The 19,183-nt window shown below is 45.9% G+C and overlaps 2 protein-coding genes across 2 annotated transcripts in view; both read left to right on the forward strand.

Annotated features, from left to right (window-relative positions):
- Positions 1-472: 472 nt before the first annotated feature.
- On the forward strand, positions 473-9,833 carry mrps9 (mitochondrial ribosomal protein S9). Its single transcript, XM_047577100.1, has 11 exons — positions 473-595; positions 942-1,124; positions 5,198-5,260; positions 5,370-5,400; positions 5,482-5,561; positions 7,495-7,580; positions 7,666-7,741; positions 7,829-7,997; positions 8,260-8,368; positions 9,084-9,253; positions 9,469-9,833. Exons 1-11 carry the CDS (start codon positions 497-499, stop codon positions 9,558-9,560), a joined length of 1,158 nt encoding a protein of 385 aa, XP_047433056.1. The 5' UTR covers positions 473-496; the 3' UTR covers positions 9,561-9,833.
- A 706-nt stretch (positions 9,834-10,539) lies between these two features.
- The window catches only part of LOC125000993 (SLAIN motif-containing protein 1-like), a 43,554-nt gene continuing 34,910 nt past the window's right edge, over positions 10,540-19,183 (forward strand). The window contains exons 1-7 of the mRNA XM_047576861.1: positions 10,540-11,387; positions 12,605-12,741; positions 16,720-16,863; positions 16,948-17,073; positions 17,469-17,618; positions 18,070-18,477; positions 19,006-19,155. Coding sequence (XP_047432817.1) covers positions 10,990-11,387; positions 12,605-12,741; positions 16,720-16,863; positions 16,948-17,073; positions 17,469-17,618; positions 18,070-18,477; positions 19,006-19,155 — 1,513 coding nt within the window. The 5' untranslated portion in view covers positions 10,540-10,989. The remainder of the gene's footprint in view (positions 11,388-12,604; positions 12,742-16,719; positions 16,864-16,947; positions 17,074-17,468; positions 17,619-18,069; positions 18,478-19,005; positions 19,156-19,183) is intronic.

Raw genomic sequence — 19,183 nt, forward strand, 5'->3', positions numbered from 1 at the left:
TCAAACAGAACAACACAAGTTTCCAATGAGCTGTGATGCTTGTGATGTAATGCGAGCTATTGTCTAAAGGATTTATTTATTTATTTCAAAAAATTTGGTACAATCAATGCTGACTATGAAAGTCACTTGGCTGAATTGTTTATAAGAGTCACTCGAGTGCTTTTATTTACCACAGTTACTATATGTCAGACAATCATGTGCCAGGTGGCTTGGATTATCCGGTTCTTTCTCTTCTTTTCTCTTTTTTATTTTGTTGGAAGAGACGTTTATTATTTAATTCACATGGTAGATATTTCAAAAAAGTTACCTATATCTAAAAAAAGGGAACGTGTAACATTTGAGTTTCTGTCTTTCGCTTTTTTTTTATATAACGACGTAAATTATTTATATGTGATTTTTTAAAAATATTTTTTATTTTAATTTTCTATTTTATTGCACGTGACTGTGACGTGACGTGATACAACTTCCGCCGCAGACGTCGCCGCTGTCAGCAAAGATGGCGGCGCCCTGTGTGCGGACCGTGGGATCGTTTCTGGTAAAATGTGGGAGTTGCAGCTCGAATATAAAGTCAATCACGTCGCACTTAAGCCGACAGGTAAAGCATATCTTAATACATTACGTTTTCACCAGGACTACGTTTGAAATAAACGTGGATGTCCGTAAATTAACCACAACTCTATACTCTGACGTCCTTGAGCTAGCATCCCTTTGCTGCATCTGTTAGCCGAAGCTAGCTTGACGAATATCCAAAATAAGAGTCGGTCAGTGTCACATTTAATTTTATGACGGTGCGGGAATCGTTTGTTTTTCTTCTTTTAAATACTTAGAGCTCAAACTACAATTCGGCTGCTATTGGATGCTGCATAGGGTGTTTAATAAGTTAGCATCACTCGGCTAAGGTTACCTATCTGACATTAACAGCTCTTTCTCCTCATGGTCAGGTGTTGAGCAGGCAGATATGCGTGAGCTCAGCCCTCTGCAGAAAAAACCTGGCGGCTGCAGGGCCGGAGAAGTTCTCCCAGGAGTACATCGAGAAGCAGGCGGAGGAATATGAGATCGGGAAACGCCACCTGGCCAACATGATGGGAGAAGACCCCGAGAACTTCACCCAGGAGGACATAGATGTAAGTACAGAGAGAAGGAAAGGGCTTTGCTGCACACGTGCATTTATTTTGAGTGTTGCTTAAGTATTAAGCGTTTCTCTCATAAACTAGGAATATACCGATCTGTACGTAAGGCCATTGTGTTCAGTGTATGAAATGCTGCATAATAACAATTTAGGGATCGCATTATTTTGCAGAGATTATGTAAATTTAAAACTAGTAGCACAATGATCTGCAGCCTGGTTCCTGCCCGACACAGAGGGAATGTTTTTGTCCTGGTGTAAAACCTTTGTGACTGAGTATCTGGGAAGATTCCTTCAACCTTCACCAGTGAGCATGAACATGTAGAAATGTAACATTTTTAAAAATACATTCATTTATGTTATTGTCGTTTCATATTTGCAAGTAAATTTAGTTTTGTTTTAGTCTTTTGCATATAATATAGTGAATAATAATAATAAAAAAGTAGCATGCAACCCATGTGGAAGGAAAACCTTGCAAGCAAGAGGTTTGCGAAAACTTTTTTTTATGTTGTAATAATTTTTCTTAAGAGAAAAGAGGCAAATCTGGTTGTCTATTTTGTAGGCGGGTTTTTGATACACAGACATTTGATACAGCCTTGTGTAACTTCTAATTACCATATGGATCTTATTACTGGGCAGAGTAAAAAAAACGTCTTTGCATGCGATTCGTTAGCACTTCCAGTATTGTGCAATGTTTGCCGAGAGAAATTAATCCACGATGTGAAATAGTCCCTCGTACACCCAGTTTTTACTCCGGTTTGAGTGCCATACCTCATACCCAGCTGCTCAATAAATATTTGAGCAGACACTTTGTTGCTGTGATGAGTAACAATTGTTTTCTTTTCATGGTGGGGAAGGTTTTATTGTTATTAGTGTTTTATTAAAGACAGACTCAAGTGCACCATGTGTTCAGCCGTTTGTCAAGTTTTACCATTTGCTGACTTTATTGTGCTTAGAAACTGCTCCTGTTCAAGTGGTTTCTTTGAAAGAACTCCCAAAACATTGTCATCAGCGTCTGCGTCCACAGGCAGCAGACAGGTGGGGCCACCTCTGGCTAATCTACTGCATCATTGACATTAGCAACACCCTCCAACACGCGCCCACGTGCTCGTTTGGGATCTTGGCAGAGCGTTAGCCGTCGCTGCTCCAAACGTTTAGCTCGATTTCCCACTCGCCCCTCGGCCCCGGTCCCCCGTGCCCCTCACAAATAATGAAGAGAGCTGTCGGCGGCGGGCTGTGAAAGCCGAAGCGACGGCTAGCGGCCCGGACTTGGATGCGTGCAGGGATGGAGGAAAATTTGGGAGGACTGGAGAGGGGCGTTGAGGGGCGCCTGATAAATCCCAGCGCTCTGGATCCAGGAGTCCAGACTCTTCAGGTGTGACGGTGATGCAGACCCAGGAAAAATAAAAAGGATGTTTGGAACCACGGGGGAGAAATTGAAACTGCCAGCAAACCCATAAGTACCTGTCATGATTATTGAAAACAAAACTGGGAAATGTTCTGGACTTTTATTACCTGCCAAGCTCTTAAAATATAACACAAAATAATTTTCCTGTGTGATTGTTATTTTAGTTTAGCTGCTTATGAACTAGACCTGACGCAACTGGTCAATCCATTATAGAGGATATGCTATGGAGGGTGTGACGTCACAGCCGCCGAAGTCTCCATGGTTACGGACCAAAAGTGACAGTTGGAACATGGAGATTAGCCGCATTAGTTTGAATCATAGGCTTTAATAGCGTCTAAATTGTAAAATTAATTAAAAAATTGGGAAGAGCTGTTGAAAAAGCAGTCAGTTATATATATTTACAAATATCCGCCAAAGAAAAGAAAAGTAAATGTGTCGCTGCATTACGAACTGGAGTCCAGGCACCGATACCTGGTGTTGTGTTTCTCATTTCGTGTCAGGTAATATTAATTTATGCTGTATTTTTTGATGAAGTCATATCTTAAGTTACTTTTTAAGTTACGTTCTGGAGGGCTGCCAGATAAGTTTGTGGATGTTGTTGTTTTGGCGTAGTTACGGCCGACAGTAACAATTTCAGTTCCAACAATAGATAAAAATAAAATAATAAACGGAATATTTGCGATCACTCCTCGTTAACCTTTTAATGTCCGGAAGAACGCTACAGTATTGTACGGCTAACGTTACTTCTCTTAGCGTTAGCATCTTCTAACTTAGCTACATTTATCATAACTGAAATGACCTAAAACTAACTGAAACTGAGGCTAATCCATTATCCACATCCATACTAGTTCGCATGGATCATTGTCGAGTCCAGGTGTCCTTAATTTGATCTGATAATCCACATTTTCCCCGGTCTCACTGTAATTATTGATACGTTCCACCCGGTTCCTCTGCGTTTGTTTTGTTTTTTTATTTGGGCCACCTCCTGGGGGCGGGGCCCCAGGCGGAAGTGACGTCAACCTAAACCCTGTGTACCAGAATCTTCTGTTTTATTCCGGTTTTATTTCCAACCTGTCACCTTTGACTCTTGAACACTGTGACGCATTTATACACTTTTCTGGAATTTCATAAAGTATTTTTTTGTTTTAGTTGCTTTTTCCTCCTCAGTATTGTCCTGCCATGCTTTAAATGTGCACGACTTTGTCCAGATTTATCATCAGTTAGTGGTGAAATGTGTCTTCTTTTCTTTAAGTAATATTACTGAATTGATCGATTATTTAGCTCAGGAACAGAAGATTAGACGTTATTCAGATTTATGGTGCATTCAAAGCAAAACTAGCAAAAGACTCTGAAATGTGAGTATGTGGTTTTAAATAAATCATACAAATCTTTGCATATTCGGCCACTGAGTTCTGCAATATGTGGTAAATACATTCAGGTGGTCTCGAGAAAATGTAATATAAATGATAAATCCATTAATCTAAACGGTTCAGAGGCTAGAAAGTAAGACACAAGGGACAATTCTATCAATTAACCTCTCGTTTATAAATTATTTGATATATTTTTTTTGGCTCAGATGCTGTTGAAATCCATAATATGCTCAGTTTAAAGTTGCGTTAATCGAAGAAAACCAGCGACATTGTGAAGGTGGAAAACATCTGGTGGTTTTTGTGTGGCTGCAGTTTAAATTTTGACTCTTTATCATGTGGTTTTGTAGGTTTAATAAGAGCCGTCAGGTTGTATTAGCATTATATGAGTGTGAGCAGACATGGATGTACTAGCTCCTCCATGTCTTTGAGCTTTGTTAAACGTGACACATGGACTCCAGCTTCCTCCTTTTCTTCCTCCGTCTCTCCATCTTTGGCCCTCGGGGACCCGTCCCGTATTGTGTCGCGTCTCCGGGGACACGCAGGTGTATCTTCACCCGTCCCCGTCCCCTCTCCGCCTGCGTCCCTCTTTTATTTTGTTTTTTAATCACACCTTTAACTTGTCTTCCTCTTCCTGCCTCGCGCACCTTCACACACACACACACACACACACACACACGAACGTTTCCCCTCGACCGGCTGCTTTTTCTTCCCGCTTCCCTCGGATTTGACAACCTTTAAAGGCAGCAACCTGCTCCCTGCGTGCGGCACCTGCTGCCTCCCTAATTGAACCGACAGAGAGAGAGAGGAGGGAGAGAGGAGAGCGGGGATGAACAGGCTGTCTTGATGAGTGTGGCGGGGCCAGCACGCTCCTTGTCTGCCCCTCTCCGCTCGCGCACACATTTACGGCGCCATCTGTGGCCGCGCTAATAACGCCGACGCACACACACACACACATGAGGATGAACTTGGAGTGAACCGTTGGACGTCCGCGGCGTCCTCTGCTCGCTGTCAACAAAGCCAAAAACTTGTGCCTTTTTCCGCTTGTTTTCTCCTCTAACTCCTCACAGTTACACAACAACACACACACACACTCGCTCGCCTTTTCTTGAACCCGCCAGCAGCTTCCTCCTCCTCCTCTTCTTCTTCTTCTTCTTCTTCTTCTGTCACCGCCGTCCACCGGTGTGACCTCTGCTGTCCGGACGTGTCAGCGTCGTCACCGGCCGCCATCACCCCTCAAACCTCCTCTTTATTCATGTTCTGTTTGTTTTTTTTCTTCTTCTCTTTCGCCCACAGAGGAGCATCAGCTACCTCTTCCCCTCCGGCCTGTTTGAGAAGCAAGCTCGGCCTGTCATGAAGGTACCGTGACCGAACTTCACGTCTTCCTCCACAGTTTATATCTCATCTTCTAAACTGAAAACAGTGGAGTGAGAGGTCTAATCTAACGAGTGTTTCTTTTCTTTTCTAGCATCCCGACGAAATATTCCCGAAGCAGAAAGGTTTGTGACGCGTGAGCACTTTTTACGTCAGAGCGAACGTTTCCGTGTTTCTCATTTTTTCCTCATCTTTTCTCCGCGAAGCCGTCCAGTGGGGACCAGACAGGCGGCCTTTCCACTTCCTGTTCTACACGGGCAAACAGTCCTACTACACCCTCATGCATGTGAGTAGAGTTTCACGCGTCCTCTTCCTCTCCCTCAGATCCTCTTTTTTCACTCAGCTGAAGGGAGAGAAGGAGGAGTAAAAACTGAACGGGGCTGTTATGCGATAAGAGAAACAGAATAAGCAGATAATTAAAATTAAAAACATATATTCTAGAGCTTAATATGAAATGCAATATTAATCTGCTTCATCCCTCCATCCGTTTAAACCTTGATTTAGCCTATAAGTGAACACAAACGTTGCTTTCGGTTCGAGGGAAATAAAAGACAGAATTTGAGGTGTGGCCCCGTCTGGCTTCTAAGGCTTTGTCCCACCGCAGGGAGCGGCAGGGACTCCTCCGCTGGGGATTTTGGAACGAGTCGGGGTGGGGCAGAGGGGGTCTAAGAGGGGGGAGGAGGAGGAGGAGGAGGAGGAGGAGGAGGAGATGGAGGCCTGGGGAGCACCGTTCCCCCTCTGCTCCGTTCCTCTGAGCCGACCTCCACTCTGAATAAAACACTGTTTCCTGACCTTGCTCAAAGACGTTTCTCAGGTCTGTAACGCGTGGAGACGTACGATATTTAAATATTGGTCCAAGCTTTTACACATACAGACACACACACACACACACACAAATACACAAACGCACACCGGTTTTGCCCCGCAGACACAATCAGCCCCCCCTGCTGTTGGTTTAAATAGGAACGTCAGACACGTCTGAGAGCTCGTGCTGCCTGTCTGCATGATTGCGACCACATTTTTTTTTTTTTTTTGGTGTTTTCCTCCTCCTCCTCCTCCTTCACTCGTCTTGTTTGTTTCTTCCACCGGTGGAGGAAGTCTGTGTCCGTTCGGAGATTTTTCACCTTTTTTTATCACACGCACACACACACACACACGCGCGCCTCAGGAGTGTTGCCAGGAGGGGGCAGTGGAGTGTAAAGCGGCGTCCTGCTCGGCTGCCCTCCTCCGGCTGCTGCTGGGCTCAGCCAGCGCGGTACATTAACCTGCTCTCTGCTCCGCTGAGCCCTTTATGGCCTCGACCCCCCCGGGGGGGAAGGGGGTGAACCTGGAAACACACCTTCCTCTTTCACCTCCCGCAAACCGGATAAACAAGCGCCCTTTCGGTTCAATTAGCCCGACGCCGGCGTCCCCCTCCCTCCCTCCCGCAGCCGGAGCTGGTACGAGCGCCGCTCATTGAATAGAAGGAGACTTAAATGTATCCTCTCATACATCCCGACAATCCATGCGAGGAGTTATTCCTCGTGATTGTAGGAGCCAGTGTTTGCGAACGTCTTATCCGAACCCCCCCTCCTCTCCTCACGCCACTTTTTTTTCTTCCTGATTTTCTATTACTCCTTTTTTTTTTTTTGCAAAGAAAATTGGCTTTTGCTTGATGTTTGCTCCTTTCGCTCGCCCTCTCTTCCCCCCGTCGTACCCCTCTGTCCCTGGTCGGAGTGGCAGCAGATTAGGCACACTCTATCAAGAAGGAATTAAACAAACATCTGGTGAATAATTGACGGGGAAATGAGTTCTCACCCAGGCGCCGGGCGGCGGAGGTGGTGGAGGTGGTGGAGGGGGGGCCCATGCTCGCCTGCCTCGGGGACGTGACCAGCATCCTCACCCCCCCACTCAACCCCACACTTTTACCCTCCGTCTGTGTGTCTGTCCATGACGCACTCCCCTCAGGTTGTCCTCTTATTCACTTCATTTCGTGTTTCTTGTGTCTTTTTTCCTTCCGGCTTCGCTCTGAGTCAAATGCACGTACAGTACGGTCACATCGGGATCCTCCGTGCTCCCAAAATAATACTGCAAATGAAACCAACATCATCTAAACTAAATATTTGAACCTCTGATAATAATAATGTATATTTATAAATAGGCTGAGTTTAATATAGAACACGTGCAGTAGGTGGGACGTCCCTGCTCATCCTGAACTGTTTGTTCTCGTTGCCTTCTAGGACCTTTACGGTAAAATCATGAACGTGGAGAAGCACCAGGATCGCCTCCGAGCCAAGGGACTGTTCACCCAGGAAACCAAGCAGATGTAAGTAGAGGAAGAGTCGACTGGAAGCCTTTGGAGCCGCTTTGTGTCTTGTCATCTTAACTTAACTCTCCGTCTCCGTCCTCAGCTCTCTGGGCAGAAGCAGGTGGTTCACGAAGGACGAGCTGGAGGTGGCGCTGGTGGAGAACATCTCCACTCACGATGTAAGTTCCCCCCCTCCTCTTTTTTTTTTTTTCCACTGGTGCACCAGTCCACCCCGGAGTTGACTTCACGTGTCTCACCCCCCCCAGTACGACCGTTTCATCCAGCTGATGGAGCGCCTGCTGTCCATGCCCTACTGCTCCAGAGAGGAGGAGTTCATCCAGCGCTACCGTCTCCAGGTGGAGGCTCAGTCCAGCAAGCAAGTGGCGCCTCCGCTGGAGAAGGACGAGCGCGGCGTGGCCTTCAGCTCTGCAGACGGTAGCTTCACAAACTGTTTCATCTGAATAATGGTGCAAGTGTAGCTTTAACCCTGACGAGATGAGTTGTTGTATAAGGTCCCTGTTGAGTCTGACTGCAGCTAAAGACAGAAAGGAGGATCCATTTTTAATGGATCTCCATTCAGGACAGTGCGCCGGCTTATTTAATTATCCTTTAATTGCTCGGATGTGGGCTGAGAAACGGTGACGGTGCCCGAGAGGTTAATGAAACGTAGGTTCACAGTGTCGCCGTTTGTCCTCAGGACGGAGGAAGACGTCAGAGTCATCGGTCGTCCTCCGAGACTGCGGCTCCGGGCGCGTCACCATCAACGGCCAAGACCACCTCAGCTACTTCCCCGTGCTGCAGGACAGGTAGGACAAATAAAGCTCTCTGTCCGCCTCACGGCCTCTTCGCTCGCGTTCCTTAAAATGCAAGACGCGACGTGTTCGACTCTCCACCCTCCCTCCAAAAAAAAAAAATTAAAAAGCAGCTTTTTCACTCTTCACAGCATCGCCTCGTTTCCTTTTTTTTTTTTTTTTTTTTTTATTTATCTCCTTGTAGTAAGTTAATTACACAGTTGAGTGATTGTGTGTGAGTGTGTGTGTGTGTGTGTGTGATTGTGTGTCCAGTGGCTGGTGTTGTCATGCAGTGTGAGGACGGGCTGTAATTGGAGCAGAGAGGTGACAATTGACTTTGTCAGCAGCCATAGGCCATTCAGCCCGAGACGGCGTCCAGAACACACACACACACACACACACACACACACACACACACCTTATCCTATTCCTGCTGAGTCAGAAGTTACTCTGTAATATGTGGAGGGGAGATTGTAAGAGAAAGCTTTTCTTCACGGCGCCGGGATCTTCTATGCTTGTCTGGAAAGTCACCCAACCAGACATTAAATTAGCTAAGCCTCCGCCGTTGATACCGCTATCTGTTAAATAGCGCACACTCCTGCTCTGCCCATTCAGCCACGTTTCATTCTTCTTTCACCTCCCGCTTCATTATCTCTCGGTCATTTTTCTCCCCCTCTTTTTCCTTTTTGTGTGCTTTTTTTTCCCATTTTTTTTTTTTTTTTTTTTGAAGAGAGCAGCTGATGTTCCCGCTTCAGTTCATGGACATGCTGGGCCGCTTTGACCTGGAGTGCACCGTGAGCGGCGGCGGCAGGTCCAGCCAGGCGGGGGCGCTGCGGCTCGCCATATCTCGGGCGCTGCTCGCCTTCCTGTCTGAGGGACAGTGGGAGATGATGAGACAAGGTGGGGGCTTTTACCCTTTTTCAAAAACATTTAAACTTTTATAAACATCGACGGATAGTTGATGGTTATATCTGAAACTTCTGCAGCTACTCAGCAAAATGGACAGAAATTGGTTATTAATTTGTGTTAATTTATCTTATTGTAACCTGAGGGTGCAAAAGAAGAAATGCAGAGAGTGCAATGACCGTTCTGTGTATTTTATTATTTTTTTTTAGCTGGTCTGCTGACCTCAGACCCGAGAGTGAGGGAGAGGAAGAAGGTGGGACAGGAGGGAGCCCGACGGAAGTTCACCTGGAAGAAGCGCTAAATTCAAACGTGGAGCGTTCACACTGGCTCCTTGTATCCGTGCGCTCCACTTTAAACTGACCCTCTGTTCCCCCGGGGACTCGTGTGTCTTCTTTGGTTTATTAAAGCTCTTGGACCCAGTTTCATTGTTTCTACATAGTGTGTATTCACCGAGATGTGAAAGCTGCAGTGAGCTCAGTCAGCCACCAGATGGAGGTGTGTTATAAGAAATCATAAATGGATCTGTTTATCTGTGTATCAATAAATAAATTAAAGCTTTTCATATTAAAAAAAAGAAAACATATACTTGTTTTAATGTTTTTTCTTCCTCTGTGAAATTGAACCATTTTCCACATCTTTCAATGTCAGTATTGTAGTTTAACATCTTGAGAGAATATAATTATTTGCGATTATGTCTAAATATGTAAACTAAAATGATTATTTAATTTAATCGAAAGTGATATGTTTAGAAACGGAGAAATCTTGCCATTTCTTCTAAACGCTGGGCGCCTACATTACCCAGATTGCAACAGTGCCAGTCGCCACATTGTTCGGGTGAATTCGGTTCTTGGTTCGGGTACGTTCGGCTCCGCATGTAGCTTGTAGCCGCTCGCTTCAAACAGACAGGATGAGGAGCTGGTTGGAGAGGCCTGGTAAGTTTAATATTCACCCCTAACCTAAGCTTTATCAATTAATACGTTGATTAATTACACTAAGAGGTGGTCGTTCGTGTCTAAAACACCCAAATAAATTCAGTAAAACAAGCTAGGTCCTCGTATTACTTAATTTGTACGACCAACTGTATAAAAGAGATGATTAAACGGCTGGAAAAAATGTTTTTTTTTTTTAACTTCATGATTGACTTTATTGTTAAATATAAATTTGCTGAATTAGTTTTTAAAAGATGGTGTGTGACAAAATTAAAATAAATTAACCTTTTTCCATGTTGGTGCTATAACCACCTTTCGCCACTAGATGTCGCCAAATATCCATGCATGTTTGACAGGTGCGTCTTTATTAAAGCTTCATCTTTAAATAATTAGGTCATCAATTAAATAGACGATTAATAATAAATAGGCGTTGTTAGAAATAATATGTGTTTTGATTGGAGTGACATGTGTGTGTAAATGTATAATATAATAAGGTTTAGCCCGTAAAGTCCTATTTATAGGGTTAGAAATTAGCCCACATTTTGGACGGACAGGTGCACCCTGTACCGGTAATCAGCCCCTCTAGCCGGGGAGGCTGGTTTTGTGTGGGTGTGTGTGCCGGAGGGGTGGAGTCATATAGTCCCCCCCATTGGGTGACCGTCCAGACAGTCTTACTAGACAGATTACTGCCGGATAGAGAAACCAGTGTGAGGGCGACGGGTGAGCCGGGAGCGCCGCAGTCCTCCATTTGTGATCCAGACTGGAGGAGGCGGCTTGGTGTAACTCTGTGTTCCGGTCCGAATGGAGGCAGCCGTGCTGAACCCCGCGATCATGACGGAGGTGGACTGCAACAGCAACACCCTGAACGCGGAGCTGGAGGTGAAGAAGCTGCAGGAGCTGGTGCGGAAACTGGAGCGGCAGAACGAGCAGCTGCGGACCCGGGCCGGCGGCGGCTGCTCGGGCGGCCCACATGCTCTGCCTCCATCCGGCGGTGGATACCGCCTCCCCAGCCCGCTGCCCCCTTTGCTCTGCCAGGCGTCCTTGGAGCATTTCGACTATTTCCACCCGCACAGCGCCGGGGATGGAGCGTCTGCAGCGGGGGAGGATGATGAGGATCTCTCCGAGCCGTCGGTTCTGGACGAGCTGGACCTCCTGGATTTGGATTCTCTGAGCTGCTCAGATGAGTCCGATGAGACGTGGTAACCGACTAGTTTAAAAATTCCCAACCATTTGTTGCTTTAAGTCATGATTGATTATTTTTTGCACAGGAGCAATAAAACCTGTGACTGACGCCTCCGTTTTTTTTTTTTCCTTTTTCTCTTATTGCTCCGGATCATATCTGTGCTTTGTTTTCAGCTGCTCCAATGCTCAGACAAAGCCACATGGAAGTTAATTAGCCAGCTGAGTGCAGGCCACTTGTTACGAGGCTGCACGGAGCTGCCATTCAGGCCCCCTGCAGGAGATGAAACGATCTTTAGGGCCACATCTACCCAGCTTTGCTTGGGCAGCTTTAAAAAGCTCAGTGGAAGAAAGCAGAAGATGGATTCAAAATGAGGAAGTGACATTTTCCTGACTCTGTTGCAGCTCGCAGGGTGTCACTTCCCTTTTTTTTTTTTTTTTATTTATTTTTTTTATTTTATTTTGAAATCCGTCTCAAAATTGTGCAGGTGTTGGTTGTGTGTCCAGGAATAGTAACCGAGGCGTGTCCCCTCCAGGTCACACTCTCACCTGATGTCAGCGAAAGGTTTTAATCTATAATTCAGATGCTTCCTTGTCGCCTGTGGAGCCGAATGGAGGCGATGGAGTTCAAGCTGTCGGAATAATCTGATTCCACTCCGCTGGAACAGAGCCGCCTTTTCCTCGTGTCTAAAAAAGCTTAAAAAAACACTCTGAGTTTTTACCTCTCACAAAAAAAACTACGTCTTGGATGAGGTTATTGAGAGTTGTGTTGCTGTGTAGCAAAGAGGAAGCAGATGTTTACGCTGCAGTTTCTCCTTTTTGTTGACACCATTTCATTTTCTCTGCTGGGCAATATTGGAGCGACTCTTTCCAGAAAATAAGAGAAAGTTTTGTGGTTAAACCAAATTGTTTAGTCAGCGTTTTAGACAAAGACGTGTCAGTAATTGAATCAGCAAGAGAAAAATAGACTTTGACAATAGCATTTGCCGCTTTTCTCCAATTTATATAATGGTCTGAAGTTAATTAGCCATTGGCTTTTTCTTTTTCTGAAAATCTCCGGATTAGCTCTTAATTAAATAACTGCCAAAACTGACGTCCCCTCTAGGCCTCAGATGCACTTTTCTTATAGCAGATGTTAGCTAACGTCCCAAACTGTGCCAAACTTTGGATTTCAGTGCTATTTCTTGCTGTCTTATGAGACTCCAGTCAAATATACCACACTCTTGCCTCCTTCCAGGTTATATGTGGCGTCAAAGGTCCGAGACACGACCAGCGACTCCCTCACGCCTCTGCAGTGGTGCCGGATGGTTCTGGACAGCCCGAAGTCGGACGTGGAGGCCGCCAGGCGGTCGCTGTCCCTCCGGCTGGAGCAAGGTACGTTACGGTTGTTTGCATGCGTGGAAAAAAAGAATTGGTTGTGCTGTACGGGAAAAGAGTCGACGGTGCACAACAAGACGCAATAAAGTAGAGCAAGCAGAAACTCAGCCCCTGGTTGGTGCCACTTGCACGACAGTGAGCTAAGAAGAAAAGAAAACAATGCAAGAAAATGTGAGAAAGCTTCTTACAAACGTACAACACGAGTCCTGGTGCAGCCTCAAGACGAATGCACACGTCAGTTGCATGTTATGAGCGTCTTAAGCCGACATTATTCACACACTACGTGTTAAACTTGTGGGGAGCTTCACGTCTTTAGGCTATTTTAAACTAATATGCTTTGAGGTGCCTCGCACAAAACAAAAAAGTGATGAGCTCGCTCACTCGCATGCAAGTACTGTCTCGCACAACACGATTCTTCCAGGTATTTTAGAAACTTATTATGGAGACTTAATGGTGTGCGAAAGCACAAAGTGTTGTTGGTGCATCATGCAGTCTCTACTTCTGCCTCACCAACACTTTATCAGGATATTTCGTGATAAAACCTGCAAACAAAGAGTTAAGGAGACTGTAATGATGATGACGATGATGCACAGTTCTATTTTGCTGCCCATTGTCATTAGCTGCTTTTAACTCAGACGAGCTACAACACATTTTTATTGGGTCATGTTGCAGCACTAGTCGGATCTATCGCTGGCTCTGTGGACCCTGTTAGTGGGAGGGGCCACACTGATTGGCTGTATGGCTCAAGCAAACCAACGTACAAGACGAGAGGTCATAGGTGAACATGATTATCTGGAATGTAAAAGAATTGAGCATGGTGATGGTTTGGTGAGGCCAAACTTTTTGTGTTTCTGCTCTTCTTCCCGTTTCTTCTCTTGAATGATGAATCCAGACTAGAGATCGACTACTGTGGATACGATACGTTTGTTTTATTTGCGTTGGCCGATGGTCGATGCGTGCTGCCGATATTTCAAAAGTCGATACTGCTTTTTCTCCCTCCATTTACGTGATAAAAATGACACAACGATAACAAATGTTTACGTTTAATGTTAATGTTTCTTGTGGTTGATTGACAACCTGCACTATTAGCTAGCCAGAGAGAGGATGAAAACGTCAGCTAGCAAACTCCTACTTAACAACAACAGTCGAATATCGGCCCCATATGTCAATCTCTAGTCCAGACTACTGCCACCTGCTGGTGTTAGGAATTATTTAAAGTGTTCAAGTGCAACTTTTTTTTAAGTAATTTTGATTTGTCTGGGCCTCGAAGTTCAATTTTCCCAGTTCCTCCTGGAAAAAATAAGCTCAAATTGTAGCTTTAACATCCTTTACCAGGCAATTGTAGTAAAAAGTAACTTCCTATTATTGCTACTTTACCTTTAGTAGATCCAGTAATGAGTCTGAATGTGGATCACCTTCGCCACCCCCCGTGTCTAACAGGACTCCCACACTGTAATCTGTCCACTCCTCATCACACTAAGCTGATCAGAACCAGGTCAGCTGATCTGTAGGTCTGCCATGATTACAAGCGTCTCTCAATTATATAAGGCACCAACACCGAGGAAGAGGAAGTAGAAATACATCAGCTGGTTAAATTATATTCAAGAGCTGTGTCTTGGTTTGTGTGCAGCGTTGTCATGGTTACCTCATGAGTCCTAAAAATGGGCTTCATGTCTCCTGTTTATCGACGGCCACATTAACGAACGCTCTCATGGTTGCGTGTGAAAGGAGGCGCCGGCTCCCACGGCCTGGGCTTAACCCCACCCGGAGCCTTTAACCAGCGTGGGCGCGTTGGTGTCGGTGCACGAGGCCTTTTCAAAATAAAGTTATCAGCTACGGTGTTGTGTCTGAGACGTGCTCCCGCTGCAGCGCTGTTGTGCTTCACGAAAGCTTCAATCGTGTCAAAGGTTCAAAACTTGAAAAACATTTCCAAACACTTCCATAAAGTAATATTACAACTGCTAAATATTAGCATGCTAGCATCATTAGACTGAGCACGTGAGTCGAACAGGTTGTTTTTAATTTGTGAAATTAATTTTGATATTAATCTTTCTGCTCAGTTTTCTGCAGAAATGTAGATTTAAATCCTAATTTACTGAATAAAACATTGAATTATCATGAAATTACAGATGGTTTAGATTAATTATTGAGGTTGTTTTTCTAGAAATGGTCTTATCTGTGAGGATTTTTTATTTGTTGTTTTCCTCTTTTAACATCCTGAGACCTGAGCATCATCTTTGAACAGTTCATTCATTATTTATATTATAATAAAGTCACCCAGTGTGTGACAGAATATAAAACAGTTTATTTTAACACCTGAACGTGTCTGAGCAAAGACAGGACAATGAAGTCCCAACTTCCTCAAACGAGTACTTGATAATTAGTGATGTTGTATCTCGTTGCTTTTAATATAATTTGTTAAATTTGCTCATCGTATCACAATAGAAACGTTAATGTGTAGAATGAATCATGTTTTTGCTACCACTAGACGGCAGACTAAAGCGTCCACCAATGAGGACAACGGGTTTAAATGAAGCCGAATAAGCTGCAATAAAACCTAAAATTTAATTTCCCCGTATGAGGACACAGGGTCTTAGGAGGTTAAAATGAAGTATCTTTGGATTTTTGGACTGGTGGATATAAAAAAGTAAAAAATAAAAAAACAGAAGAAGAAAAAATGCGCTTTTGTCACATTTTGTAGAATAGACTCTCAATTTGCTGTTTTTTTTTTTTTTTTTTTTTTTTTTTTTTAGGGATAGTGGGCGATTGGACACAAATCTGCAAAATATTTTTTTGCCAAGTGCGTTTTTAAATGATTAAATTACAAACTGCACCAGTCTTTAGAAGCAGTGGGTAGGACTTCAGGATACGATGCGGATCATGAAATTTGAGGCACGATACGATACATTATTGCGATATATTGTAATATTCTAGATTACACATTGTATATATGTACATCAGATGACAGTGATAATTCATTGGACAGATTCAGGCGTGGAAGTTGTTCCAACGTAACAGACATTAATTTTTTCCCACCCCTAGTCTTTAGGTCATTTCTGCTCTGGTTAATACGTCACCGTAGCTTGTGCCGTGGCCTCGCTAAGACTTTAAGACCTTTCTGTGTAGTTTAGCCAAGCTCAACTCCGTTTAATGACCCGCACAGGGGCGCTGCCATGCTGCACAGTGTCCTTTTGTCGGTATGTGGGTCACGGCCGTCGCCCTCTGACTTCTCTCCGTCCTCTGAAGTTGCACCAGCTGTGCAGCTTGTTGCATCAGAGGCGGCGAGGCTGCACTCCGCCCGCTGTGCTCTGCAGAGGAATCCTCCCACCAGCTCGGCCTGCAATCCCCCCCCACCACCCGCCGCCGCCTGAGGTTGAGCCAGCGAAATGGAGAGCCGTTGCCATAGAAACCGTTTACATAAAAGGGAGCTACTCTTTTTCGTAGCTAAGTGGCTTACACTGGCATTGACAGGTAACCGAGAGAAATCCTCTTCCTGCATGATGCAGCGGGCTTCAGAAACTCACTCGCATGCGATAAAAGACGCACACGGCCTTTGTTCCTGAGACATTTGTCTGGATGCTCTTATCTCGCAGGCTTCAAACCAGGCTTTTTTTTTTTTTTTTTCTTCTCTTTCTCTATGAATAGCAACGGAGGTGTGCACACGTTTTGTGTGTTACCCGGCGCCAGGTTCGGCTGCAGAGCACGAACGGCCGCGTTGTGTGTGTGTGTGTGTTGTTTTGAAGGCGGCTTTGTGCTCAGTGTGGTGGAGTTGTTGAATAGAGCAGCCGGCGACAGACACTGGTGAGGTAACGGCTGCACAGCACACAGACTCTTTCTCTTTTTTTTTTTTTTTTTTGGAGAAAGCGTGGATTCAGCTGAAGCTCTGTTTGTTGCGGCTCATTCCTTGGGTACACTAGCGATAACACAAATGCTGATTATCATTATTATTTCATGTTCCGTCTCCTCCCTCCTCAGTCTCCAGGTGGCGTAGCTCCCTGTCCAGTCCCTCCCCCTCCTCCACCCCTGGTCCGCCTCTGAGTCGAGTCGCCGGAGTGTCTCCCATCGGTGCCACCCCTCCGCCCAAACCCTGCTCCACCCCCCAGTCGACGGAAAGACACGGTAGCCGCGCAACCGGTCGTCACTTCTCCACATCAGAATTAAAATGCTCCGCCTTAACTTAACCATGTTTACCTTCCCTCCCAGCCTCGGCCCCATCCCTCCCCTCCCCGCTGCACCCAGTCCTCCACCGGACCCTGAGCCCCATAGGGAAGGAGCTCTCCCCCGTAGCCGAGAGGACTCCCACTTTCCTCCCTCATCCACCAAGTCGAAGTAAGACCCCCCCCTTTTCTTCCTCCATGCAGAATTGGGTCACGCTCTTTATTTCTCGGATTCACGGGAGCAGCGGAACGTGTTCTGTTGCGGCTCCAAGCTGAAATGATGCTCGTTATGTGTGTGGCTGGTTCATTATTAGCGGTGGAAAATTTTCAGCAGAGGGTGAAGCTGCAGGGAACGAGGGGGGCCTCGTTGGAATAAAAAGGCCTGAAGGGAGGGGGCGTGACCAACTGGTGCTTTGTCTTTTGCCCGGAGCACAGTTCTGTAATATTAGGCCTAATCCCTCGGATGAGAGATTTATTGTTGCAGATATGATCACAAATCCAAACTCTGCAGATTTATTATGAGTATCGGTTTGCACGAGTCAAACTCTTGGTTTATTCTCTTTGAAGACCGCAGCCTCCGATGCTCAGCGCTCAGCCCACAGTCGTCCGTGGACAGCGACCTCGGTGCGTCGGAGCCGGACGACGACTCCATCGCTCTGGGATACAAACTGCAAGACCTCACCGACGTCCAGGTCATGGCCCGGCTGCAGGAGGAGAGTGAGTTCCTCGCCCAGCTTGGCGTCCGTGCACTAGTTTGGTTAATGGGAGTGTTCGTGACACAGAACAGCTCTGAGATGTATCATTATGTCGTCCCCTCTGCCTTATTTTGGGCTGTACACACACACACATGTGCAGGGGAGGCTCGTTTTAAAACCAAGCTGCTTCCTGGTCTGACGCATCCAATCTTTCAAGTGCTTAATATTGGGATGAAAATGTTGTAAATTCATATTTTTTTGTCTCTGGTATTCACTTCTCCCGCTGTCCATCTGTCTCTATTGTTCCCTCCTCTCTAATAACTTAACATATGGCCCCAGATCTCAGAGCCCATCGCTACTTCAGCTTCATTAACCCCAGGAGGTGATGATTGTCTCTGTGTGTGTCTGTGTGTGTGTGTGTGTTTTTTTTTTTTTTTTTTTTGCATGCTGGTCCTCATATCTGCCTCCCCCAGGTCTAAGGCAGGACTACGCCAGCACGTCGTCCGTCCTGGCCAACCGCCGCAGCCAGAGCTTCAGCTTCCAGCTCAGCCATCTCAGCGCCGGCCCCGGCCTGGAGGAGGAAGACGAGGAGGAGGAGGACGACGAAGACTACGGCCTCCTGCCGCCGCCGCAGCCGCGCCTCACCCGCCTGCCGCACTCCCACACCTTCTCCAGCATGCGCGACTGGCGAAGAAGCACCAGCTCCCTCTGCACCCCTCCTTCCACCCCTACCACTCCTCCGTACCCGTCCGCCGGCTTCGCCTTCCAACCTCTGGCCCAGCCTCAGGGTCTGGGTCTGGGTCTGGGTCTGGGACTCGGTCTGGGTCTGGGTCTGGGCAGCCCCTCCGCAACCGAGCTACAGGGATTCAGACCAGGATCAGGTAGAGTTTGAAAAATCCTTAAAAAAGAAAAAAAGAAAAAAAAAGCCAAGGCTCTAATTTGAAAGACAGAATATCATCCACTAATCTGAGTTATCTGTGTCTCTGTGTGTCGTACGTGCAACATTCATGTGTGTATTTATCGTGTACGTGTGTCATTTTTTTGGGGGAAAACTTCGTCATGGCAACCAGCCGAATATGAGAGTAAGTCTGCACCGTTTCACCCTCCACTCAGAATACTTGTGTCCCTGTGCTGCGCCGAGGCCCCGGACTGACCCACGCTGCTGATGCTTTAACTACTTAATAATAACTCTGTCTAAGCCTGTTGTACAACTCTGCTTAGAGCTCCGAGTCTGGCGTGTGTTTCCGTTCCAGACCAGAGAGAGTTTGATGGGATTACAGTGAGGAGTGTATATCTGTTTTACAGTAAAGCCGTCTTAAAGGAGCAGCAGCTGCTTTTATATGTCTCTCTTTTTCTTTATTTAAAAGTGTTTGTTGAGCCGTAACTGTTTCTGTGTTTATCTCTGGTAGATAAGTTGCGGAGGAGCATGCCTAACCTTGTCAGAGCTCCCAGCATGCCCAGTGTGCCCATTCCTTCCAATCCTAGCGCTTCCCCTTCTTTGCTTCGTAACAGCCAGAGTTTTGATTCGTCCAGCGGCCTGAACCGACTGCAGTCCTCAAGTAAGACTATTGGTTTAAGAGATCGACC

This window comes from Mugil cephalus, chromosome 23 (genome assembly GCF_022458985.1).
Source record: "Mugil cephalus isolate CIBA_MC_2020 chromosome 23, CIBA_Mcephalus_1.1, whole genome shotgun sequence".
Classification (NCBI taxonomy): Eukaryota; Metazoa; Chordata; class Actinopteri; order Mugiliformes; family Mugilidae; genus Mugil; species Mugil cephalus.